This window comes from Tympanuchus pallidicinctus, unplaced genomic scaffold (assembly GCF_026119805.1).
Source record: "Tympanuchus pallidicinctus isolate F22 unplaced genomic scaffold, pur_lepc_1.0 scaffold19, whole genome shotgun sequence".
NCBI classification, from domain to species: domain Eukaryota; kingdom Metazoa; phylum Chordata; class Aves; order Galliformes; family Phasianidae; genus Tympanuchus; species Tympanuchus pallidicinctus.
Genome location: NW_026294710.1, coordinates 11,092,415 through 11,118,757, shown reverse-complemented (window position 1 = coordinate 11,118,757; position 26,343 = coordinate 11,092,415). Strand labels below are relative to the sequence as shown.

The 26,343-nt window shown below is 41.0% G+C and overlaps 1 protein-coding gene across 1 annotated transcript in view; it reads left to right on the top strand.

Annotated features, from left to right (window-relative positions):
* The window catches only part of CAMK1D (calcium/calmodulin dependent protein kinase ID), a 219,280-nt gene that overhangs the window by 157,705 nt on the left and 35,232 nt on the right, over positions 1 to 26,343 (top strand). Inside the window, exons 4-5 of the mRNA XM_052681242.1 lie at positions 13,725 to 13,863; positions 20,559 to 20,685. Coding sequence (XP_052537202.1) covers positions 13,725 to 13,863; positions 20,559 to 20,685 — 266 coding nt within the window. The remainder of the gene's footprint in view (positions 1 to 13,724; positions 13,864 to 20,558; positions 20,686 to 26,343) is intronic.

Below are 26,343 nucleotides of genomic sequence, written 5' to 3'. Positions count from 1 at the left end.
GTGACCCTAGAGAGATGGGAGCACTGCTCTTGCAAGCAGAGATGTTTTAGCATATGTTAATTATTCTACTGCAGTGCTATCCATCCATTGTACTACAGATAGAATCATAGAATCATTAAGGTTGGAAAAGATCGATAAGATCATTTATTCCAACTATCAATCCATCCCCACCATGCCCACTGACCAGGACCCTCAGGGCCACAACTGCCCTTTTCTTGAACACCTCCAGGGGTGGTGACTCCACCACCTCCTTGGGCAGCCTGTGCCAATGCCTCACCACTCTTTCTGAGAAGAAAATATTCCTAATATCCAACCTGAACTTCCCCTGGCACAACTTAAGGCCACTGCCTCTTGTACTATCACTGTAACCTGGGAGAAAAGGCCAACCCTCTCACCACAGCCTCCTTCAGGCAGTTGTACAGAGCAGTAAGGTCTCCCTGAGCCTCCTCTTCTCTGTACTGAACAATCCCAATTCCCTCCACCTAAGGCACATGGACCATGCTGCCACTCCACCTAAGACTCCAGTCCCCTCACCAGCCTGAATCCAGAGACATCAGTGTGCACAGGATGTGCTACTTGATTTACACGTTATTTCTTCTGGCTAACCTAGAGGAACCGAACCATGGGAAATAATCCCAGTAATGCTGTTTATAATACTGGCATGTCACTTTGTATCTCCCTAAGGGCCTTAGTCAGTTGCGCAAGTCAAGTTCAGGTGGTTTTGTGCCTGATGATTCTGTGTTGGGAGCACCGAGACATCAGATGTGTCCTTGGGTGTTGGGCACCTTCAGCATTCAGGTGCTGACCCCGATCATGAGAGCAGCACAACGATAACTACTGTAAAAAAAAGGACCTAAATCATAAAAACGTCGACTCCGTTTTCCCAAGTGGTTTATTTTAACTGGGTGTTGTACAGAGGTGCTTTTACATACTGGCATGGCAGTTTAACAAAAAGCACTTTAACAAGGGGTTCAGACTGGTGTATAACAGCCACGAGGCCAGGGGGAAACATTTGGCAATTCTGTTTTCATAACCTCCAGAGAACACACCAGAAAGATTCCTCGTAATTGAACCCTTAAACTTTTAATGCAGTCCCTGGACCGATATGCCTTTGCCACATGTTTTACTTAGCTGTTAAATGGTTGACTAAGGCCTTTCCCTGCCCTGTTAGACTGAATTGATGACATTTTAATGTTGCACAGGGAATACCACAAGCAAATAGAAAACAGACATCTGTGACTCTGAGATGGGTCAGCTCTGGCATGGGGCTGTGCAGCCATAGCAGGGAGCAGCATAAATAACACTGTGAGAGCAGGAGAGCATTTGCAGCAGTAGCTCTGAATGTTCATACCTAGTTACAACTTAGTATTTAAAGATTTTCTAAAAGCACTTTATAAATCATCAGCATGAAATCTATTTTCCATGCTTGTCTATAGCAAATGAATAAAAATGAATAGCTTCTTCCACCGCGTAAGTACACCTGGTTTCCTGCTGGAGGGGTGGATGCACTGTCTTTGCAAGACCAACCTTGGCTTGGGGATTTCTGAGTTAGTGTAAGACATGGGATAAGATTACCATCTACTGAAAGCATAACAGGACAAACATATTTCTAAACAGAATGAATTTGGCTCCATGATAAGATGAAGGGAACAACTGACATTCATTTTAATGGGCTTTGTTACCACTCCGTGACTTTAGCATCAATAATGCAGTGGCAATGCTGAGTAAGTGTTACGGCACTGGGGGAGTCTTGAGTTAGTTTCTGAGAAGTGGAACATTTTCAAATGGAGGTATGGAAAACACCCTGTGGTTTGGAGTGCTTTCCAGAAGCTGGAAACATTGGCTTGAAGCCCCTTTCTTCCCTTCCAGCTGGACCAGGGAATGGAGCTTGTGCCCCACATCCCAAGAGCTTCAATTCTAGTGGTTAGCTGCACGGCAGGTCTTGACCTGCTGGGAGCAGAAGTACCTGGGTTATCTGAACCACATATGAGATGCTACATTCCCCTTGAGGTGCCTAAATCCCTTTTCAGACTCATCCTTCTGTGATTTACCCAAGATCACACAAGAAATCAGTGGCACAGCGAAGCTAATAAGGCATGGAGCTCTGATCTAGTGCCTGGTTTAGTGGTTGGCAACCCTGCTCACAGCAGTGGACAGTGGATTGGAACAAGTTGATTTTTGAGGTCTCTTCCAACCCAAGCCATTCTATAATTCTATGATTCTTGCCTTGCCATGCTTTTGGGTTCATGTGGTAGCATGGTGGTCCTGTACATCTCGCACCTCCCTGCCCACAGAAGTTGAGGAGAAAAACTGTCAAGAGGTTGGACCAGATGGACTCAAATGTCCTTTCTAGCGTTAGCCATCCTGTTATTCTATGGTGCTTTCTTAACAGGCAACTGGAAGATCAGCTGACTGGTCAGATCATTTGATGGTGGATATTGGATCTTTCAGCGCTTTTCTTTAGTCTTTTCCTTCAGGCCAGGATAACAGCAGTTTATTGATTTGACTGCACCAGCTCATGGGGACACAGAACCTCCCTTGCACTGCCTGGGCTGAATATCCTGATTTTTGTTACCATTTCCTCAGCCTCAGAATTACAGATAACAAGTTACACAGATACATTTGCCCTCATACACATACATCATCACGCAGGCTCCTAGGTGCAGGGAGGCAACTGTGGAAAAAGCTTTCCTTTGCATTATATGCATATATAAAGCAAAGACTCTTTAAAAGCTAAAACAGCATCATTCATTAGCACTGGCTAAGTGCAGTGGGTTTTTAGTCCCATGATTCCTAGTCTTGTCTGTACAAGACAGTAAATGGAGCTTCTTATAGATACACTTTGTGCCATATTGAGTAATTTTACTAATTGTGAATTAACTAACTGTGAATTTTATTACTACCATGCCTTGTCCTTCGTAACCTCCCTCATTGCTAGTCACACCGGCTGCAGACTTTCTTCTTTGTCATGCCCCACATTAACTCCTTTTGAGTGAAATACTCCATTGTTGTAATCAGTGCAACCCCAGTGGCACTCTGGGCCTGCTTTACTCAGTGTTTGTCCATTACATGTCTATTGCTGAATAATGAACACTCACAATTGCTGTCCAGGACTTATGAGACCTGCAGTTGCAGTCTCTGCTTCATTTTGTTTATTAAGCTTTGCAATGTGCTCTGACTACCATATTAGCAAAAAAAAAAATTAATAATAATAATAATAAAAAAACAAAAACAAAAACCAAAAAGAAACCATGAATATCCAGCTGTTCTCTCAGCTTCTTGTTCTCTCAGTCTGTATATATATCACACAGCCCTGGAGCACAGTGAGAGCTATATTTGCTGGATTATTGTTTGGATTTGATTTGATCTACTGATTAGTTTAGTTTCGGCTTGGGACAGTGGAGGAACTTCTGATTTTAATTTTCACATTGGACTTGATCTAATCATTGGTTTAGTTTTGGCTTGGGACAGAGGAGGAAATTTTTGATTTAATTTTAGCAAAATTGTGTTTTATAATATATGCAAAAGATGCTAAGGAACCTGGATTGACACTTAGGAGTGTGACTACAGAACAGAAAAGGAAGATTAACCCTATTTTTTTAAATCACGGCTGAATACGTGAAATAATATGATCATGTTGGCATTCCAGCAGGAATGTGCAGTACATTATCAGATCTTACACTGGCCAAATGAAGTAGACAGCAAGTAAATGCTAATGGCTTTCCTATGAAATGCCCTGAGCTGTTGTGGTGGCACTTCAAGTGCATAGAATCATAGAATCATAGAAACATTCCGGTTGGAAAAGACCGCTAAGATCATCCTGTCCAACCATCAACCCATCTGTACCATGCCCACCTTAAACCATGTTTATGATAAACCATCTGCTCTTGAATACCTCAAGGAATGGTGACCACCACTTCATTAGGCAGCCTGTTCTAAATGTCACCGCTGTTTCTGAGAGGAAATTTTTCCTTATGTCCAACCCGAAACTCTCCCAGTGCAACTTAAGGCCATTATCTCTTGTCCTATTGAAGCAGCTCAGTCCCCATTGGTACAATTGTTTGTGTCCCCACAGATAGGAAAAGATCCAAACAGCACGTATTGGCTTACACCTGGTCTGTGGCTGCATCTTAAGGAGATGGCCCAGGTACTTGCTGTATGTCAGAGAACGGGCTTTGAACTGTTCTGTACTGGGCTTTGGGTGCTGATGTGGTTCCTGCAGCTCCCACATCTGAGAGAAGCTGGTGCAGCTTTTTTTTTATTTTATTTTATTTTTTTTTGCATTTTTCCAATCAAAGCTTATTTTTTAATCAGTTACAGCTTAGTTTCTTTCAACCATCAGATTTTACATCTTGCCACAAATTTACCTATTGAAATGTATTAGGGAAATTAAACAAAGTGCTGATAAATACAAACTACTAAAACACTGAGCATGAAGTGTAAGGATTTGCTTATTGGCATTGATGTGCTTTCCTGACTTGAAAATAGAATTACTGTTGGGCTACTCGTGTTGATTAATGAAGATTAGCCGGAGACTCTTGTTTTCTGTGTCAAGACAACTGCAAAGTGTTAGAATGGAGAGCAACCTTGGAGCAATAATGTAGAAGCAGATATTTACAATCTCTCCCAAGGCCATGGGACGGTCCCAGTAAAAACCAGAAGGCCTGGCAGCAGGCCAGCCCAAGTTGTTAAGAGGCGGAAGCAAATAGCTACCTTTAGAAATGACAGATATATAAAATCCTCTCTCTGTTGCTGGAGTCTTCATTGTTAGCACGAACATGTGTCTGTTTTCATTTGTATGATTAGATTCTTGGAATTCATCTCCATGATAAATTGATGATTTCCATTAGAAGCATGTTTATGGCCTGGACTAAATCAGTCACCAGTAAGGCAATAATTGAAAAATTATTAAAATAAGCTCAGGGCACATTTGTTTTATGTAGAACACTCTGGAAACTTTCTCTTTTGTGTAGTGGGCTCCTACTTTATTTTCCAACAAATGATTTTCCGACAGGAGTAGACTTTCAGAAGATAGTAAATTCAGCGATTGCACAGGATAAAAACAATAAATTTGTGACTATGGCATCTGGTTTGGGTCAGCAGTGCTGAGCAGACAGAATGGACTGAGAAGGCACAGGATGTTGACAAGTTCATAGAATCATTAAGGTTGGAAATATCACTAAGATTATCTAGTCCAACCATCAACACACGCCTGTGATTGCTCTAGACCACTCAGTGCCTCATCTCATTTCTTATCTTGAAAACCTCCAGAGATGGTGACTCCACCTCTCTGTGCAGCCTGTTCCAATAACTGTCCTTCCTTCTCCACGCCCAGCTGTTTTCCCTTGCTAGTTTCCCAGAATTTTGAAGGCCATGCTTTCTACTTGTTGGCCAGTTTTGCCTAAGGCTTTATTAGCCATTGATGGCACTTCTTTTCTCCCATGTCCTGTGGGAGACACCATGGTCAGAGTCTCCTTAAAGAGCTCATTCCAGGGTAACTGAAGAGCAGAAGTATCTCCTTGGTGGCACACATGACCAACTTGAAGGTTTTTTTTTTTGACAGAGTGGGGTGGGTTTTCTTTAAGTATATCAAGGAATTAGGACCAGTTGCTTTTCTGTTGTTTGTTTGGTTGGTCTTTGAGAAAACATCTCTTTTGTGCATCTGCATCATAAATCGTTTTTTGAGACTCTGAAAGAATATCTGAGCTGCCCACCCACCAACAAACCACAATAAATCATCAGGTCCTCCTGGTCCTTGCTGTGCCGTATCTGTGCAAAGGGCACAGCTTGGAAATACAGTTTTAGTGGGAGGAGGCAGCTGTCAAACTGTGAATAAATATGGAGCTTATGTATTCAGTTTGGAATCTCACTCAAAACTGGAAAAATCCATTATCTGTTCTAGAAAATGGAGATATTTAGATTGTACAGTAGTGAGATAAACATCATGAGGTACAGTAAGGTGTAGGACTGAATAAATGATGTTCAGAAGAGAGTTGTAATTGCAGACATATATATTTTATTTAGGTTATACTCAGTGCAGTTCTGAAATACAGATAGTTAATACTGCTCTGCATCCTGTCCAGGAATGGCCAAAGCATTATTGATGCAGATGTAAGTGAAGATATTCAACATGGTATTGTAAATTTCCAAATTGTGGACCAGAACTGAGCATCACTGTATATACACTCTGCTTCTCAGCAGCACATCGCAGAGGCTATGAAAGCAGCTGGTGAATATCATTTTGGGACAGAAATATCACAGAGGAATAGGAATACCTAAAAAGAGTAATGTTGCTTTAATATGTGTAAAGAGCCTGCAGTCCATCTTGAAAGAGATCCAATGACAGCACATCAGAAATTATTACTGGAAGGAAACTTAATGTAATTAGTCAGTGTGTGTAATTAGCTGCTGGATAAAGCAGACAAGGGATTAATGGTATCTTCCAAGTCAAGCGTGGATACTCTGAGAAATGATAGTCTTTTGTCCAGCTGTCCAGCCAGGAGCTATGGATACAAGGCAAAAATTGTACTCTTTGTTTTGTCTGAGTTCAGATTGGATTATCATAATGGCCTATAATCTATGAATCTGTCATATTTGATTTTAAATGAGTGAATCAAAAGACTCCCTTAATGTAGGTATGCACATTCAGGCCCAAGTTGACTGAATAATTCAATAATCAATTTGATGAGCACAAACATGAGAACATGAACGATGTTTTATTGGGTCATACCAAAGATTTATCTGCTCCAGGATTACTCCTCTGATGACAAAGGTTTCTGCCTTAAGTCTGCCACCTGCTAGTTCCACCAGGTCTGCCATTTCTCGTATGTGCTGTGAAATAATTCCTTGTATTTCTCTTTTTCATCTTCCATTCCTTTAATTGTTTGGTAGAGCTCAATCCTATTTCCTCTGTCAACTCTGTGAATTTGTCCTATCTTCTCATGGCTGATACACATGGCTGGACCCATGTTATTTCTTCCCTCTACTTTCCTAGTTTGACTGTGCTTTTCCTTGATGAGACGACCAAAGCATCTTTAGGACTTTTTTTCCCTAAAGATCATCAAGGTGAGGTTTGTGCAAATGGACACAGAGACAGACATTTCTGTTTGTCACATCCTAGAGTGTGAACCCAGCAGCATCACACCTTAGAAATTTCTCCTTTGCATTGGCTGAAGGAGCCAAGGGTCAAAGCTCACTTACAGGTGTTTATTTGCAATACTGAGTGAGATGAAATTGGTCAGAATACTGAACATATGGGTATTGCAGGAAGAAATTATTTTCTTCTTTACACTTAGTTTTCTTCCAGACTTGCTTTCTTGTGGTCACAGAGCATTTCAAGGAACTGCTTTCCTGATTTTTATTATTGTATATCCCAAAGTTGTGTATGTACAGTGGAAGGGGGTTCTCCTTGTATTACCTTCAGTTACTGGCAGATTTCTTAACAATTCATTATAACCAACCAGAATCGTGTAGTTTTCTTTATCGATTCACTATGTGAGTTTCTTCACACTTTCTCAAAAGCTGAAGAGCAAATTAATAAATTTTAATGTATATAAATGCAGTTTTAACAGTTTGATAAAATAATACCTTTATAATTTTGTATTATGCTGGTTGTTTTGGCTTAATATATAGCTTCCTGTGTATTGTTTCTATTCACTGCTTGTAAAGTTAATTTTTGCAACAATACATCGTGATCATCTGACTGCACTTCTTTTTTTCAAGGTAGATTTTCCCCTGTTGTGCTCATCTAGAATAGTGGAACAACTCATAGCCTATGTATCCAATAGAAAAACTAGGTAAAAATTGAATTTACATGAGATAATGGTGGTAGAAGGGGCTTCAGAGCAACTTCTGCATTGAGACAAGTATCAGTCAGTGTTATTTTAACATCATCTCTTTCCACAAATGATGTGTGCCTGCAAACTTACTTGTGAGAAAGAAAATTTCTGTGTGTTATTCAGAGAAAAGCTGGACTGCTTAAGCACTGACTGACAGTAGCTTTTGTATATTTTCTGTGGTCTTTTGTGGAATTTAGAGCAATTCTTCCTAATGCATTCATCTTATATTTCGTAATTGTTTACTGTACGCTGCATAATTTATGGAATCCATTTTCAGTTAGCTTGGTTCTCATTATTTTTAGGTCTGTTCCTTGTAGTTAATGCTGGCAGGACATTGAGGTTGGTTTCCACTGGAAAACAAGTCAAAAGGAAAACAAACCCAACCTATTAGTGCTGAAACCTGACCTACTTTTAAATTGCTGTCAGGTGAGGAATATCCTCCAGATTTTTACCATCCATTTATTTTATGGAGAACTTGAGGAACATGACTGCAGTTAGGAAATACATTGTTCCAGACACTGGAAAACATATTTTGTGTGGTTTTTCTACAGAGCTCTACTCTTCTGTTTTCCAGAAGCAAAGCGAGAAAGACTGAGGCAACAAAAATCACATACATGTAAATATATGCATTCAACCAGCAGGGTGATTGTACTGGGGCTGATTTACTGACATCCTACATAAGGAAATACATGAAGCAAGGAGTAATTACATCTTCAATTTTTGATTGATTTGACACATACTATGCACATTCTAACAAAATTTCTTTAAAAGCCTTTTTTTACAGTGAATCTTATGGTGCATCCATTGTTTATAAGGATTCATAGAATTGTACAGTCATAGAATGGCTTGGGTTGGAAGAGACCTCAAAAATCACCTGGTTCCAGCCCCTGATGTATGACATCTAAGCACTGACTGATACGTAGGGCACAGATGGAAATCACCAATACCAAGCTTCATTTTTGCCTTTTTATTAAATGCAAAATGATGAAGAAAAGTGGCCTCAACAATCTATGGACATATCCATAGACCTTTTCTTAAATGGCAAGGATCACACTCCAGTGTAACCAAACTGCTAACACTGCCCTCATCTACTGCCCTTCATAGACGTTGCAGACCTCAGAGGAGTGGTAGAGATGTGAAAGTTTGCTACAGTAATCCTAAGGATTAAATAAAGCAGTAGTTTATCAATTCAGGTTGCTTTGCCCAGGAATGTGCTTCATAAACATCAGTAGCAGCTGCTGACACTTAAGAGGGCTGCCACAAATTGTTGTTCAGTAAGATTTAATCACAAGAGTTCAAAAACTTGGGGTCCTTTGTCATTTGCCTACTCTTAGTGCTGTCCCACCCATCACCACTGATGGAGCTGGGGAAATATTGAATTCAGCGTTGAGTACTTGACTGCAGAATAAAATTTTGAATGACACAAGATAGCAGTGACGTCAAAAAATCATGGAGCTTAAAAGAGCTCCAAAGTAGGGGTTCTATGAAGGAAAATCTTGTCTCCAAAGATTTTAACTGCCAAACAACACTGCATCCCTAAGCAAATCTCAGCTGAGCTTTCCAGGGACTTACAGACTTGCCCCAGTGGAAACAGAAGTCTGTTCTCCAAAGTACAACCTCAATACAGCTGCTCAGCAAGTGTCATGTAGCACTTCTAATGCACACACACACACACACACACACAAAAAAAAAAAAAAAAAAAAAAAAAAAGAATGATTTTGAACAGTTTGATTCTGAAAGCTCACAAATCACTTCTACCCAAAGTTTTCTGCAAAAGAATCTAAGGGTAGGGAGAACTCTGTGCCACTGCCCCCACCAGTGTTCACAGGTGATTGCTGGTAGGTGCTATTGGATGCAATGATGTGCTGGGTCATATCCTGAACAGTGCAGGGAAAATATATGGGCAAGTGTTGGTACAGGCACTACCTCTGGTATAGCCACCACTGTAGAAGTGATGAAGAGCTGAAGCCGTCTGCTCTCCAGAATAAACTCCACAGCAATGTTGTTTTGAATAGTGCTGTCAAAGGAGAGCATGCCAGCACTCATCCATCCTTTTCTACCATGTGCACACAAGAATATTCTATGTGAAAAATAAGCTAAAACTAATCCTACATCCTTTCTTTGGTGGCCTTGGAGCATATATTTGTTAGTATCAGATTTTAAGAGGAATGATTCAAAGCTACACTTAGGAAAAGTCCATGCATCAGTCAAGCTGAACATTTTATGATGTGCTGCAAATGTGAAAGCTGGTGCAGTTTTCTGAGATATATACTGAATAATGCAAGTTTCTGCAGGACAGAGTATTTCTTTAGTAATATATGCCCTTGACTGATTAGCACCACAGGATATGGCCTCAAGGAGAATTTTAATTACATACTTACATTTGCAAGAGGTCAAGTTGAATAACCATAATGTTCCTTCCTGGGTCTAAAATCTATTAATCTGTTTACCCATTTTCTTTTTATGCTTTACATCATTTGAACAATGAGATGGGAGCAGCCAATTTCTCCTTCCTTTTGAATGATGAAATAGAAAAGTTTGCTTTCTGGTTCTCATGCATTTTCACAATGCAGAGGAAGTTTAAAGCCAAACAGAAAACCCCTCCATTAAAAGCAAAATAATTTTAAAAAATGGAAATATTTGTATTAATAAGAATTCCTTCATTAGACAAAACTAATGCTCAAAGGCAGAACTTCCTAGAAACATTCCCTTCAGTCTTTCTTATCTCACCTCACACTCTCAGCTTTATGCCCAGGGGCTGAGGTATGAGCTTTTCCTGACTTATATTGTAGGAAGCTGTAAATGTTTAACTTCTGACCAGTAAGCTATTCACTGTTGTTGGGTAATGCTCATATTTTACTTATTTTTCATATTGACCTCAGATCTCTTTTGCTCCTATATTCAGAGATCATCCTTCTTACATTCACATCCCTGATCTGCATTTATAAACTATGCTGGTGAATCTTTGCCTAGGAATCTTTGCCTTTCTTCTAGCTCAGCCTGGTGGCGCTTTGATGACTTGTCCACCAGAGGCTAGATCACAGCTTGAGCTGTTGTGAAGTGCCAGGTGAACTTCATGTACTTTGGTAGGGAACCACCTGGAAACTCTGAATAGCTTTGATGAGACAGAGGGGTTGGGATCAAGACCAGCTTTAGACTAACAGGACACAATTGCACCATGAGCTAAGAGCCCAGGTGCTCCCCCACAGCTGGCTCTTGCTGGCTTGCTGTTGGCATGGCAGTCCTTAGGCGTCGTGCAGGGAGCAGCGGCATTCCCATTGGCATGGCCTTTCCCAGTGGCATGACTGAGTTAACTTGATTTTGAAGGATAGCCCTATGCACCATAGCTCCATATGGAAAATAGCACCCATGGCTCTGGGTGCAGAGATCCCTGGGAGGTGAGCTCCAACCATGATACTTGTCCACATCAAGGGAGACTTTGTAGGTGAGTGCAAACATGATGCAAATCCAACGCACCATAGCACAGAGTGAGTACACAAGTAAATGGGAGCATGAGTCCCTCAACTCACTGTGTGTCCCTGGGGTGCTGTTAACACTCTGGATAAGCGGGCTTACCAGTGGTTCATCGAGTCATCATAGTATCATAGGTTGGGTTACATTCTGGTTTGCAGTGCATCGTTTAAGAGGTTGAAAATATTTTCCGCATGTTTAAAGAAAATTATAAACAGATTGAGCCTGGGTACAGTAGATCCATGAGCTAAATTTTACTAAGAAAAGCTTTTGATTAAAGAATGAGGCATGAGGGGAAGGGAGAGGGGGCTGGAATGGTGGGGGATTTGGTCATTTTAATGGAAAAATACGTACAGAAGCATGCTCTCTGAATGTGGGAAGAGAGTCTTTGAGCAAGAATGCACCTGAAGTAAATCAGTACCTACTAAAGCAGCTCTTTCAAATACAACCAAAGCAACTCCATGAAACTGCAAGACAGCAGGCATGGCATTTTTCACTGGGATATGTGCTGTGTTCAGTCATATTAATTACTGCGTGGGCCCAATTTTCAGTCAGTCAATCCATGGGAAACAAAAGAGCTGAGGGGGAAATATAAAAAAGACAGTTAGCTAATAGGAGCCAGATTGAGTAACACTATTTGCCTTCTCTGAATGGTGAGGTAGAGATTGTGGTTGTTCTCCTGTGGCAAGACCCGTCATGTTGCTATGGGGCATGCAAAGGGTGCAGGGCTAAGAGGGGCTTGTAGCAACATCCTGTGCATCTGTATAGGTATATACGTATCTATATACACATACAGCTCCTTCTGTGAGAAACCCTGGGAGGTGGTGGAGTCAGCTTCCCTGCAGGTGTTTAGGAAGAGGGTAAATATGGCACTGAAGGACATGATTTAGTGGGCATAGTGGGGGTGCATTGATGTTTGGGCTAGATGATCTCAGTGGTCTTTTCCAACCTCAGTGACTCTATGAAACAAGGTAAGATAGGTTTCTAATTCAAGGTTTCCCATGTGGGGTTCAGGGTGTGCTCTCAGAGCAGTCTGTCCTGTGATGGCATTTGAGGAATCCTCCACTTGCAGTGCTTCTTTCCCTGCTCTGCTCAGACTCGTGGGCTCTCCAATTTGGTATGATACCAGGGCTTTCCTAGTTCCACTGTCAGCCTGGCTACGTTGGCCCTTCTCTGCAAGCAATGGGCATCTAGCCCCACTGAAAATGCCATGGGTCTTCTGGGGGAATTTCAGCTGTGGGAACTTCACCTTTACAGCAGAACTTCAGTTTAATGTCAGTATTTTAGCAGACTATTTGGTTTGTTTGCCTAGTACTTAATAGGGGGATTATCTGTTGTTAATTTTTTTCTTTTTTCTTTCCAGAGTGTTTTTCAATTTAGAAGTTGAACTTGCTCTTTTTTAGTGGTAACTTTCTCCTCCATTCAGGTTCCAAACTTCTCTAGGAAGTGACTTCATGGCATTATTCAAGCTGATTATTGCCTGGAGTGGCTGTGGCTGAATTACCTAGTATTTGTATAATGGCAAACTCCCAGTCCATATGTATTTAATGACTGTAATCATTTATTACTTTCTTTTATTGGGTTTGTTTTTAGAGAAAGTTTTACAGTGCTATTTATGATATGCTAAGTGGTGCAACTTGCTGAAAAAACACATCACATTCATTTTATTTTTAATAGGTTTTGCTTGTTAAAATGGAAATATTTTATTTACCCTAGTAGGGCAGTTTTTTTGCTGACAGTTTTATTATTGCAATTACTCAGACATTTCTTTCCTCTTTTGTTTCCCCCAATATCCCTCTAGGGAATTTTAATGTGTCCATTCTTTATTTAAGATTGGGCTCAGAATGTGTTATTTCTAGCACGGCAGAGAAAAAGCATAATATAGAAGACATTAAATAGTGGGATGTCAAGGTTTTATTTTCTTTCCTCTTTGAGTAGTGGAATACTTTTCCCATCTATGTCATTTGGTGATTAATTGCGCTCATAATCTGTGCTCCTTCATCAATAACTGCCTGCTATCAGTGCCAGGCAGAGGCTGTGCTCAAGTAAGACTCATTTGACCAAAGGATTTGTGGCTGCTGATAAATGAACATATATGTATTCTATAGGTCTTGCAGAGAGATCTTGACAAATTAGAGGGCTGGGTAATGGCCAGCCATAGGAAGTCCAACAAGAGCAAGTGCTGGATGCTACATCTGGGGCAACTCTAGGTATATGTACTGCTCTGGTCTCTGGGGTAGGAACCCTCCCTTGGATTTTGAGGAAACAAATCCTTGTTGTGACACTGGAAGAGCCTCCTGAGCTCTAGTGTTTGGACTGTCTGTGGCTGCTGCATGCCCATGACCATTCTTGAGAGGGATATAAAGCACGTTACAAAGAACATCTCATGCTTCTACACGCCATTATGTTTTCCAGGGTGTCTGGGGGAGAGCTTTTTGACCGTATTGTTGAGAAGGGGTTCTACACTGAGAAGGATGCCAGCACCCTGATCCGACAGGTCCTGGATGCTGTCTACTACCTGCACCGAATGGGCATTGTCCACAGGGACCTCAAGGTATGACTACAACTTGACCTAGTCTTCCAGTCAGTTAATGAAGGTTGTGTAATTATGCAAGTGTAATGCACACAAGTCCAGCCTCCCCTGGGGATGGATGTTTCTGTAAGGATTTACCATAAGAAGGATGCTCTGAGGGTTATGTATCCTTCAAATGTAATTGATTTTAATAAGAACTCTTGCAGACAATGCTGTTAGAGTCAACAGGTGTTTTGCACGTATGATTTGGGAAGTCATTCATTAAAGTCTAGAACATTACATTAAAAAATAAAAAACTCAGCTGGGATGTAAGTGCTTACTGTTGCACATTATCTTGAAGGTTTGCTGTGCTGTATTTGCTCTTACTTAAAAATTATTAATAGAAATAAACTGTTTGGGAGAGTTGAATGATTTCCCATCCTGCTATTTAGTCCAGTGTTTCTGGAGATCTTTTTCACAGCAAGAATTCTTCTAAGGAACATTGTGTGCCAGTGTGATTTTAAGATAGTCATCCTTTCAACTGCACCACGTTATTATATCAGAAGCCCTCAGCTTTTCTGGTTTAAACAAACACCAAAACAACAACAACAAAAAAAAAACCAACGAAACCAACACACCACAACAATTACAGTGAAAACAAGTAAGCATTATTTCTGAATTGTTTTCATAATTTAAAATGTCATTAGGATAAGCAGAAAGGCCTGGATTTTATATACAGCTAAACCATTCTGTCTTTAGTCATCTTAAATCATAAATCAGTAGGAGACACTTGGAAAAAAAAAAGTCAAAAAGCTAAAAATTAAACTAAAAAATTGGTGACAACATTTTTGGTTTAGTTTTTGGAAGGATGCCAGAAACAGGAGTGGCTTTAAGTTGATGCTGTAGCATTGAGCTGTCCTCACGTATATTGGATTTTGGCAAAATAGGTCAAATTATATATAAGGACTGAATGAGCATCAGAGGAGTCAGGAGCCACAAACATGTATGTATATAGTTTTAATTTTGAATGCAATTTTAAATTTAATGCATTATCTACTCCCAGTGTGAATCTTTTTGCTGTGTGAGGGCTGTTCCCATAAAATGTTCCCATAATAAAACATGACATATAGTAATTAGAAAGTATATTGATCTACAAATTGCTTCAGTAATTTATTGAAGGATACGATGAATTTAAATCAAACGAATATCTTTCTTCAGCAGTATTTTGGGGCAAAGACCAGCTCTTTTTCTGTATTTTTGTTTGCAAGAGTTTGTCAGTAGCTTATCTGTTGTTAAAATGACTCCTAAAATATTGTATATGAGGAACACCTGCTGTGACACATCTATTAGCACAAACATACCATGATGGCTAAAATAGGAATATAATAAGGCTTTTTTTGGTTTCAAATCATCAAGTGCAAGTTTCAAATTGTGATCCCCTAAATGAAACTCTGGGAAAGAATCCACTCTATAAAAATACAACCCTTGAAATATCTGTAACAATTATTTATTGCAATTATGTGTTATTTAGATACCAAAATAGTACTTGCTGTAGTCAGGAAAAGCAGATCTGTGCTCCAAGTTTCTAATATCAATAACACAGCAGAAATTAACAAGAGATGGAAGCAGATGAAATCCAATGAAATCGAGGATTGGCAAAAGGAGTGAAAGGAGAGAGCAGCTCTGTTTGATACAGAGCCGTCTTGTTAATGCTTCTTGTTAATGCTTTCAGAGGGACCTCGACAGGCTGGAGGGCTGGGCTCGGGTGAACCTAATGAGGTTCAACACGGCAACGTGCAAGGTTTTGCATTTGGGCCGGAAGAACCCCAGGCACCCATACAGGCTGGGAGGAGTGGGCCTTGAGAGCAGCTCGGCAGAGAAGGACCTCGGGGTCCTGATGGACGAGAGACTGAACATGAGCCAGCAGTGCGCTCTGGCAGCTCGAAAGGCAAATGGGATCCTGGGCTCCATCAGGAGAGGGGTGGTCAGCAGGGACAGGGAGGTGATTGTCCCTCTCTGCTCGGCTCTTGTGAGGCCCCATCTGGAGTACTATGTCCAGGTGTGGAGTCCTCAGTACAAGAAAGACATTGAGATTTTGGAAAGGGTCCAGAGGAGGGCGACTAAGATGATCAGGGGGCTGGAGCACCTCCCCTATGAGGACAGGCTGAGGGAGTTGGGCTTGTTCAGCCTGGAGAAGAGAAGGCTGCGGGGTGACCTCATTGCAGCCTATCAGTACCTGAAGGGAACCTACACCCAGGAGGGGAGTAAACTCTTCAAAAGAGCTGACAATAACAGGACTAGGGGAAATGGAGCCAAGTTGAGGGAGGGAAGATTTAGGTTGGATGTTAGGGGGAAGTTCTTCACAAGGAGAGTAGTTAGGCCCTGGAACGGGCTGCCCAGGGAGGTTGTGGATGCCCCGTCCTTGGACGTGTTCAAGGCCAGGTTGGACGGGGTCCTGGGCAACCTGATCTGAATGTGTACGTTTGGTGGCCCTGCTAGGCAGGGGGGTTGGAACTACATGATCCTTGAGGTCCCTTTCAACCCGGGTGATTCTGTGATTCTGTGATTCTTGAATTAACCATCTCACTTTATAAAAAGTGGAATTGCTTTAAATAAGTTTTAAGCAGGTTTAAGTTTTAAATGGGTAGATTTATTGGCCTTGCTAAACATCAATAAATGAGGGATCTGAGATGAGTAAGTAGAAATCGTTAGAAAACAATTGTATTTCTCTTAATTCCAACTCTGCCTCAACAGCAGCTGATCAGTATCAGAAACATGTTTTTCCTGTTTAGTTCTGCAATCTGGAATGGCTGCCAGCATTTTGAAATTGATAAGGTTTCAACTACCTGTAGGCACCAGGAAGGACATTAAGAAAAAAATGTGGAGTTGAGGGCTCAAGGGATGGCATAAGTTTGGAAAAGGGCTGCAGGACAGTCAGAAAGGCATTATAAAGGCCACCTAAAGCACTGGACTTAAGAGGTATCATGATAAAAACATTAATGCTACAACTTCCTCTTCCAAGTGGTACAGGAACCCACAAAAAAAGTGCTATGCTGGACTTTGTCCTCACCATTGAGGAGGGGCTGGTGAGTAACATGAAGTTCAAGGGCAGCCTTGGCTGCAGTGACCAAGAAATGGTGGAGTTCAAGACACTTAGGATGTCAAAGAGGATGTGCAGCAAGTTTGCTACTCTGGACTTCAAGAGAGAAGACTCTTAACTCCTCAGGGAACTGCTTGGCAGGGTGACATGGGAGAAAACTCTGGAGGGAAGAGGGGCTCAAGAAAGCTGGTCAGTATTCAAGGACCACCTTCCCCAAGCAGTGCACCTCGAGAAAAAGGAAGGTGGGCAAGAATGTCAGGAGGCCTCTATGGATCAACAAGGAACTCCTAGACTTACCTAAGCAAGAAAAGAAAGTCTATAGAGAGTGGAAGCAGGAATGGGTTACCTGAGAGGAGAGAAGTTATCCAAGCAACCAGGGATCAGGTTAGGAGAGCGAAAGCCCAGGTACAATTAAATCTAGCCAGGGACATGTAGGGGAAAAGGAAGATATTCTATGTGTATATCAGTGATAAAAGGAAGGCCAAGAAAGACATAAGACCACTCTGGAAGAAAACTGCAGACCTGGTCATGAGGGATATGGAGAAAGCTGAGGTGCTCAGTGACTTCTTTGCCTCACTCTTCACCAGCAAAGGCTACAGCCAGACTGCCCAAGCTGCAGAAAGTGAAGGTAAGAACTGGGAGAAGGAAGATCTGCCCACTGTATGTGAAGATCAGGTTTCAGACCAACTGAAGAACATGAAGGTGCATAAGCCACAGGGTCCAATGAGATCCATCCATTCTGAGAGAACTGGCAGATGAAGTTGCCAAGCCTCTGGCTGTCATATTTGAAAGGTCATGGCAGTTTGGTGAAGTTCCTACTGACTGGAAAAGTAAAAACATAAGCCCCATTTTCAAGAAGGGGAAAAAAGATCCAGGAAACAGCAGGCCAGTCAGACTCACTTCTGTGCCTAGCAAGATCATGGAGTAGATCCTCCTGAAAGCCCTACTAAGGCAAATGAAAAATAAAGATGAGGTAATTGGTGTTAACCAATATGGCTTCACCAATGGCAAGTCATACTTGACAAACTTGGTGGCTTTTTATGCTAGAATTACAGTGTCAGTGGATAGAGGAAGAGCAACTGACGCCAGCTACTTGGACTTGTGCAAAGTATTTGACACTGCTGAGTCACTGCTGACTTCCTGGTTGCCAAATTGGAGAAAAATGGATTTGACGCATGGACCATTCTCTGGATAAGGAATGGGCTGGATGGTTGCACACAGGAAATTAAAGTCAATGGCTCAGTTTCCAAGTGATGATGAGCAGCATTCCTCAGGGATTGATGCTGGGGCTGATGTTAGCATCTTTGTAGGTGACAAGGACAGTGGGATCACTTTCATCCACAGCAAGTTTGCAGATGATATGAAGCTGAGTGGTAAAGTTGATTCCTTAGAGGGAAAGGATGACATCCAGATGGACCTGGAGAGGCTTGAGGGGTGGGTCCATGCCAACGTTGTGAAGTTCAACAGGGCCAAGTGTGAGGTCCTCTACCCAGGGCAATCCCAAGCACAGTTACAGATTGGGTGGAGAATGATTTGAGAGCAGCCCAAACGAGAAGGATTTGGGGGTGTCAGTTAATTAAAGATTCAACATGAGCTAGCAATGTGTGGTGGCAGCCCAGAAGATCAACTGTATCTTAGGTTGCATCATGACAAATTGACCAGTAGGTTGAAGGAGGTGATTCTATCCCTCCACTCTGCTCTGGTGAGAACCCACCTGAAGTATTGCATCTAATTGTGGGGTCCCCAACACAAGAAGGATATCAAGCTGTTGGAGTGGGTCCAGAGGAGGGCCACGAAGATGATCAGAGGGCTGGAGCACCTCTCCTATGAGGACAGGCTGAGAGAGTTGAGATTCTTCAGCCTGGAGAAGAGAAGGCTCCAGGGGGACCTTGTAACGGCCTTGTGGTACCTGAAGGGGGCCTACAGGAATGCTGAAGAGGGACTTTTTAAAAGGGCAGCTAGTGAGAGGACAAGGAGAAATGACTTTAAACTGGAAGAGAGTAGATTTAGACTAGATACTAGGAATAAATTCTTTACTGTGAGGGTGGTGAGACACTGGAACCAGTGAGGTTGTGGATGCCCCCTCTCTGGAAGCATTCAAGGCTAGGCTGGATGGCGCTTTGAGCAACCTAATCTAGAGAGAGATGTCCTTGCCTATAGCAGGGGATTGGAATTAGATGGTCTTAAATGTTCCTTCCAATCTAAACCATTCTATGAATGCTATATTATTTTTATTTCAATTAACAGAATTGTCCTTTTTTGCCTCAGTTCCAGTTGATTCACAGCTACAGTTACAGCTTTCCCTTAGTTTGTAAATCCTTTGTGGTTATCATGTCCCATGATGAAGGCATTACTATGTGATATTATGCTGGAACCAGGCAGACACAAAGCACTTTAATGTCCATTTGAGATTGAGCAGGAACCCCAGAGTATGGGAAGGTAATGTCAGCTTCCATTTTTTCTTCATCCATCTCTTTCCCCAGAATAGGAGTTTATGGTGAAGAAGAAAGGAGGACAGATACCAGAGCTGCTGCAGTACAATTGCTTCTCCTTACACATCCAAGCTTGGAAGTGTCCCAGGGAATTTAATGATGTTGCGTGGTCCCATCTGCTTCTCATCATTTCCTGGAAACCCACATCTGAAGCACATAACAGCCTGATAGACAAAATGTGTTGCATGTGGGTAGGCATTTGTACTAGTTTCTAAGGAAGAAGCCCACACTGGATATCCATCACTCTTATAGATGAAGACCTCACAGTCCATGTGGTGCAATGGTAAATTGTTGTTGCTGGGTTGTCAGGGTTCTAGCAGGTACTGGACCTTTTTGCAAAGCCAAATACCATGCATGGGAAGAGACTCTTCACAGCAAATAGCAAGAGCTTTTCTGTAGGGTATTCACAATTTATAGATGGAGGATTTGCAGATTGGCATCTGGGAACTGGTTGAACATTCCAACCTGCTGACTTTGTTGTGAAGGTTCAGGGCTTTGTGGAACAACTCCTGTTTTCTTTCAGAATAAAGAAGTTGCTGTGCTCAGTTCTGCAGCATTTTGTAGCTAAAACATCACTGAATAATTCTGTTGATTTTAAAGTCATTTTCTCTGTTGCAATGGTTGATTCCCAATGGAGAAGATATAAAAATTCCCTAATGCCTACTGTTTTCCTTTTTCTTTCTTTCTTTCTTTCTTTTTTTTTTTTTTTTTTTTTTTTTTTTTAAACTTAATGATGTATAACTATGACTAGCACTTTTTAAAAAACAATAATAATAAGGTTATGCTACCTGGATTTAACATATTTACCTGCTTTCAAATGAATACTTGTTTTATCTCTTGGAAACAATGGTATATTGGACATGCCTCCCAAATAAAAGATGAAGCTTAGTTCATATTTGAGGTGCCAACGAGAAATTCACGACTGCAGGTAAGTTACTCAAAGCTCAAGGTGTCAGCTTCTTCCAGTTGCCACCATGGAGGAGTCTGAAGATGTTCTCCATACAGGTTGTAAGAGCAACTCTTTAAGATTTAGGGGAACAAAATGATGTTAGTGCATGGTATAACAAAGAATTGTATTAAATATAAGCAACGACCAATCCTGTTATTAGGCTGACACATTCAACTTTGCTTGTTCTTCTTTCTAGCCCGAGAACTTGCTTTACTACAGCCAGGATGAAGAGTCAAAAATCATGATCAGTGATTTTGGATTGTCTAAGATGGAGGGTAAAGGAGATGTGATGTCCACAGCCTGCGGAACTCCTGGCTATGTTGGTAAGTGGTTTGGTTATACTGTTATTTCACTCCTCTCAACTACAATACAGAAACATGGTGAAAAAGGATATGAGAAAGGGAATAATTCATTTTCTAGTTCCACTACATAGTGCACAGGAGCTTTTGCAGGTATTTGTGAGATCTAGAGATTTCAGAAGTTGCTGATGTTGTGTCCTGTGTGCTCTTCTCCCTTGGATCACAATCCTGCAATCCAGCTCAGGGTCTGTGGGATTAGCTTTCATGATTATATTTCTCTGCAAAAGGATTTTTGTCAAATCCTCTGCCTGTAGCTAAATTAGAAGCATGCAAAAAATATACTCAAATGCAAGCACCTAGAATACCAAGACACTTTACATAATGTAGCATATTACTTTAATGTAAAGAATAGTGTTTCCTGGAATCCTCTGACAGAAGACAGTGAAATGAAAGAGCTAAGTATATTCAGAAAAGTTCACTAGTCCTGTATTTCAATTACATTAAGTTACTGACTTGTTTAAGTATTTAAAAACTCTTTAGATCCCTGCCCTTCCTAGGTAGTAGCAAATTGTTACCATCATATCATATATTCCTCAATCATATCATATATTCCTCAATATTTTGTCCATGCTGTAGTGATTGTATCAGATTACTGATTAGAAATGCATTTACCAGTATCCTTCTAAAAAAGTTAAAGCAACAGAATATGAGCAAAATATGGCAGATGATGACAGGATCTGTGAGAAAACACTTTTTGAAATGTTTACTTTGTGCAATGGGACATCCAGCAAGCCATTCTTGCAAGGCAGATGAGAGGCAAAATTAATGTCTGGGGTTAACTTGTGGTTAAATCCATGAAACTAAAATGACAGTGTCTTTTCCAAGATAGACTTTCTGTCTTGTAGGACAGACATTGTTTTCTACCAGTCACAGAGAGGCTTCTTTTGCTTTGCAGCTGCCATCTCACCTCAGATGATATCCTGATATAAGAACCTAAACAGATTACAAGGTTATGTGATCTGGATTTGTCCCAGGAATACCTTTTTCCAGGCATTATCTTCATGATACACGGGCACACTTCATTTTGATAACATCAGGAAAAAGAAAGAAGTGATGACTTTCTTCTCCCATCGAGATGACATCAGATCATAGATGCATGAGTCAAGATGCCTTTCATACAGCCAGAATAACTGTCTTGTGTAATCACTCCAAACTGGAAATCTTTTTCTAAAGCCTTAGCAAGATCTGAGCTTAGACAGCAATTTTCATAATTTTTACTATCAGCTCTTCTGTCTTTAATTAACAATTTTTATTTTGCTCTCAAATGGGCACTGACTAAAATATGTCTGCAAGATACATGTAAGTTGAATGTTAAGTTTGTTGAAGTGCTGATAAAAATGAAGGAGTGCAACCCTGCTGTGGCACTATATGATCTCGTGTGGCTTTTCATCCATTTAAGAAAACGTGCTATTTTGGAAAGGAAGCTCTTGAAGCATGTGCAACATGAATTGTCATAGAATCATCATAGAACCCTTTGAGTTGGAAGGAACCCTTAAAGGTCATCTAGTCCAACTTCCCTGCAATGAACAAGTACACCTACAGCTAGATCAGGTTGCTCAGAGACCCATCCAATTTGACCTTGAATGTGTCCAGGGACAGGGCATCCACCACTTCTCTGGGCAACCTATGTAAGTGCCTCACTATCCTTATCGTAAAAAACATCCTCCTTATGTCCAATCTAAATCTCCCCTCTTTTACTTTGAAAATATTTCTCCTTGTCCTATCAGAACAAACCCTGCTAAAATCTTCTTTCTGTCCCCTTCCTTCTTATAGCCCTGTTTTAGATATGAAAGGCTGCTCTCAGGTCTCCCTGGAGCCTTCCCTTCTCCAGGCTGAACGGCCCCAGCTCTCTCAGCTTGTCCTCATAAGAGAGGTGTCCCATCTTCTGGATCATTTTGTGGCCCTCCTCTGGGAGCGCTCCAACAGGTCCACATCTCTCCTGTACTGAGAATGCCGCATCTGGATGCAGTACTTCAAATGAGGTCTCCAGCACAGTGCAGAAAGGCAGAATCTCCTCTCAACCTTCTGGCCACGCTTTTGATGCAGCCCAGGATGCAATTGGTTTTCCGGACTGTTGGGACACGTTGCTGGTTCATGTCCCACTTGTCATCCATCATTACCCCCAAGTCTCTTTCAGCAGGACTGTGCTCAATACTTTTGTCCCCTGGCTTGTATTGATAGTGGGGGTTACTGTCACCAATCTGCAAGAGCCTTGCACTTGGGTATGTTGCACCTCATAACGTAAATTGCATAGCTCCACGGTTGCCAAGCAGCATTTAAATCCAGGATTAACTTCTACATTATTTGACAGGAGGAAGTGCTGCTTTGCAATGAGCATCAGAGCACATGGATTCTAAGCACGTGCATTAAGACACGGCATTACCTGAGGATTAAGCCTCAGCATTGTCTTAATTCTTAGTCTGGTCTGCAGGGCTCACACATGGGACTTCTCTATTCATTCCCTACCTGGAAAGGAAATCTCTGAGGAGGGACATGGCTCAGTGGGCATGGTGAGGATGGATTGATGGTTGGATTTATGATCACAGAGGTCTTTTCCAACCTTAACAATTCTATGATTCTGCAAGATTCTCTTGGACCCACTGTTCAAGCCTGACTAGGTCTCTCTGGAAGGCATCCTATCAATTGTTGTACTTGGACAGATGTTTTGGAGCTCTCATTGCTCATGATCTGGATACTGATAGCTACAGAAGTGCCTTCAGGTCCTTTATTACCTTACTGAACACAGGATTTACTCATTGTGGTTGAAGAAGTGGCCACTTATTTCAGAAGTGCTGACAGGAGTTTTTCACCTTTCACACAAAAAAAACCTCTTTAAATATTTGTTCTATTCCTTTTTCCTTTTCCACAGGACAGAGCTCCTATTATTGCTACTGTTTGTTTTTTTGTTGTTTCTTTTTTAAATAATTGGCTGCCCAGACAACATTTTCCAGGCAGTGCATGTTTTTGTTGCCATTCCTCGCAGTAACGCTGACAAATGGTCCTCTGTTAGTGTTACACCCAATTACATGTCTTCTGCATACATATTGTTCAATTTGTGTGCACCTAAAAGCTTTCATGCCTTTCAGTCTCACTCCAGTGCCCTCAGTTAATGCAACAGATCTTCCCTCTACTGGCACAACATGAATACAATCAACCTCCACACCTTTATACCAAGTCTTTTTGTTTTTTCTTCCAGGTATTTTAATCAGCTTTGAAATAACGCTCAAGGATTCTCGGCTTACAACTTCATTTCTGACAGTTTTCTTTAAAGATAAATAGAACATTCCATTTTGTAAGATTTAATGAGAAATTAATACTTCTTGTCAGTTTAACTTTGCTTTTATATTTCTGGGAAAAAATAGGCAAATATTACATGCCAGAGGCACCAGGACTCAATTAAGAAATCTTTAATGTCTACTACTCTTTATACTTCATCTCCTGAAATGGATCCAGTCGGATCCCATTCTGCAAAGTGCTCCACAAGCTTCTGACTTTGTACCAGACTTGATCTTAACTCAGGTTTGCTGTCCCTCATATTTGCAAATATGCAAGGCCTCATACCATTTCTGCCTAATTTCCACAAATAATATATACTTTCATCTCTCTATGATTCAATTTTTTAGTTAATCAATCTTTTTTAATTTTAGCTCTAAAGAATGATGAGACACCAAATTCCTGTTTATGTGGTTTAGAAGTTCAGCAAATAGAGGAAGGTAAAGTTATAATTTAGCTTCTTCAGAAATATCAGCTTTCTTTCTGAAAAGCAAATTGTTACTTATTGAATTGGTGGATGTCTAAATTGTGCATAGCTAGTAACGCATGAGCACATTGGCTTGGCTTTAAAGGCTCTGCTTTACAGATTAAATTACTGTCAACATTTCAGAGACCTTATTATTTCAGGAGTCTTGTCAAAGATTTTGGTCCTGTGCTGAAAAGATGACTGTCAGAATATTTTCACCCAATTACATTTAGCTGGAGGTACTTCTATTAAGATACAAATCTGAACGTTTACTTATAGTAGATAAGAAGGTCTGATAATACATCCTTTTCTAATGAAATGATCTTCCATTTTCTTATCAGCTTTCCACTCTTATCTCCTCTCATTTTCTTAAAGAAAGTTCAGGTGATGAGCTAGGACTAGATACCCAACTTCCAGATAACAACATAAATGAGGTAAAATAAGTTGGCTTGTGCGATTTAACTCTTTGTAAATTAGGTGTGTGGATTGGTTTGCATGGGCCCCAAATGCATGGTCCCACCCATCTTCTAGACTAGAGAAGAAGTAGTGTTTTCCACATTCTTTGAATGATTTATGGGATTATAGGCAAGATCTGTATAAGCCATTAGTGATATGTTGATTTAAACATCACAGATGTGGACTGCTTGGAGACCGTTTATAAAAGCTTGGTTTTGATGGAGGAGGTGTTCAAAACTGCATGGAAATGAGTTGTCGTTGAGGTGTGTCAAGTTGGGCACTCAGTGAGTGACTCTCCAGTCACTCAACAAATTCCTCTGAAGAGATTTTGGCTGCTTGGAAACTAGGTCTTGCTGATTGACTTTCTGTGAGATTTGATCTCTCAAAAGCTTTGGTTACTTCTGCAGATGGGACTTAGACTCACAAGATGCTTACAAAAACTGGAAAGTTTGAAAAATATGCTGGAAAGTCTGTCTCAGCAATCTGATCTCCATTTGCAGAGACAATGAATTATTAACTGTGTTTGTGGCTGGCTAATATCTTAATCGTACTGAGATTTAAAATTCTTGTTTGGAGCCCAAAGCAACTTCAAGAAAAATTTTGTTGTATTTCCCTGTCTGAAGGATTGGGCTAGACCCTGGTTCTGTGACTGATCTCTGAACAACTCACATCACTTACTGCTTTTATTCTCTGTAGTGGCTTTAGAAAAGGTCATCTCACACCTTTCAGCTCTGCCAGAAATCCAATAGAAAGCCAGATCTTATCAAAGCCATGTGTTTCTCTTAGCCCTGTGCAAGACTGAAGCACTTAAATAAACAATAGATTTCCACGTTTACTTTTGACTTAACTTGGTATCCTTTGAGCAAAATGCTTGAAAATAGTCAATAAGCCTTTGGAATATCCTTATTAACAAAAAGCAACCCCAGGAGTTGTTTAGGCAGTAACATGAGTAATAAAGTAAAAATAAAGCATGGGAATTACTCTGATTAAAGCACAGGCTGGTGACAGTGCAGTCACTCAACTCCAGGAAGTGGACTCTGCTAAGTTGTGGATGTAGCTGTGTTACATCCCATGATGGTTACTTACATCTGACTCAGAAACATGACATGGGGACAAGTGGACCAAAAGAAACTAGTGGGGCTACACCAAAACACTGCTGTTCTTACAAAACAGTACTAAACTGCAAAGTCTTGGCCAACCAGAACAATCAAAACACTGGAGGACTGTATGAGAGAGGGAAACAAGTGGTTTTCATCCCAGGAGTCAGTGGAAAAGACAGGCTTCTGGCTTGTGATGAAGCTGCTTTGTGTGTCTCAGCCTGTTTGCTCTGTGAAGAAGACATTTTTTATGATGGCAACAGAGATCACACTGCTCTTGCACCATCTTTAGGGAGATTCTTAGAGCAACCAAGCATCTACTCAGTGGTG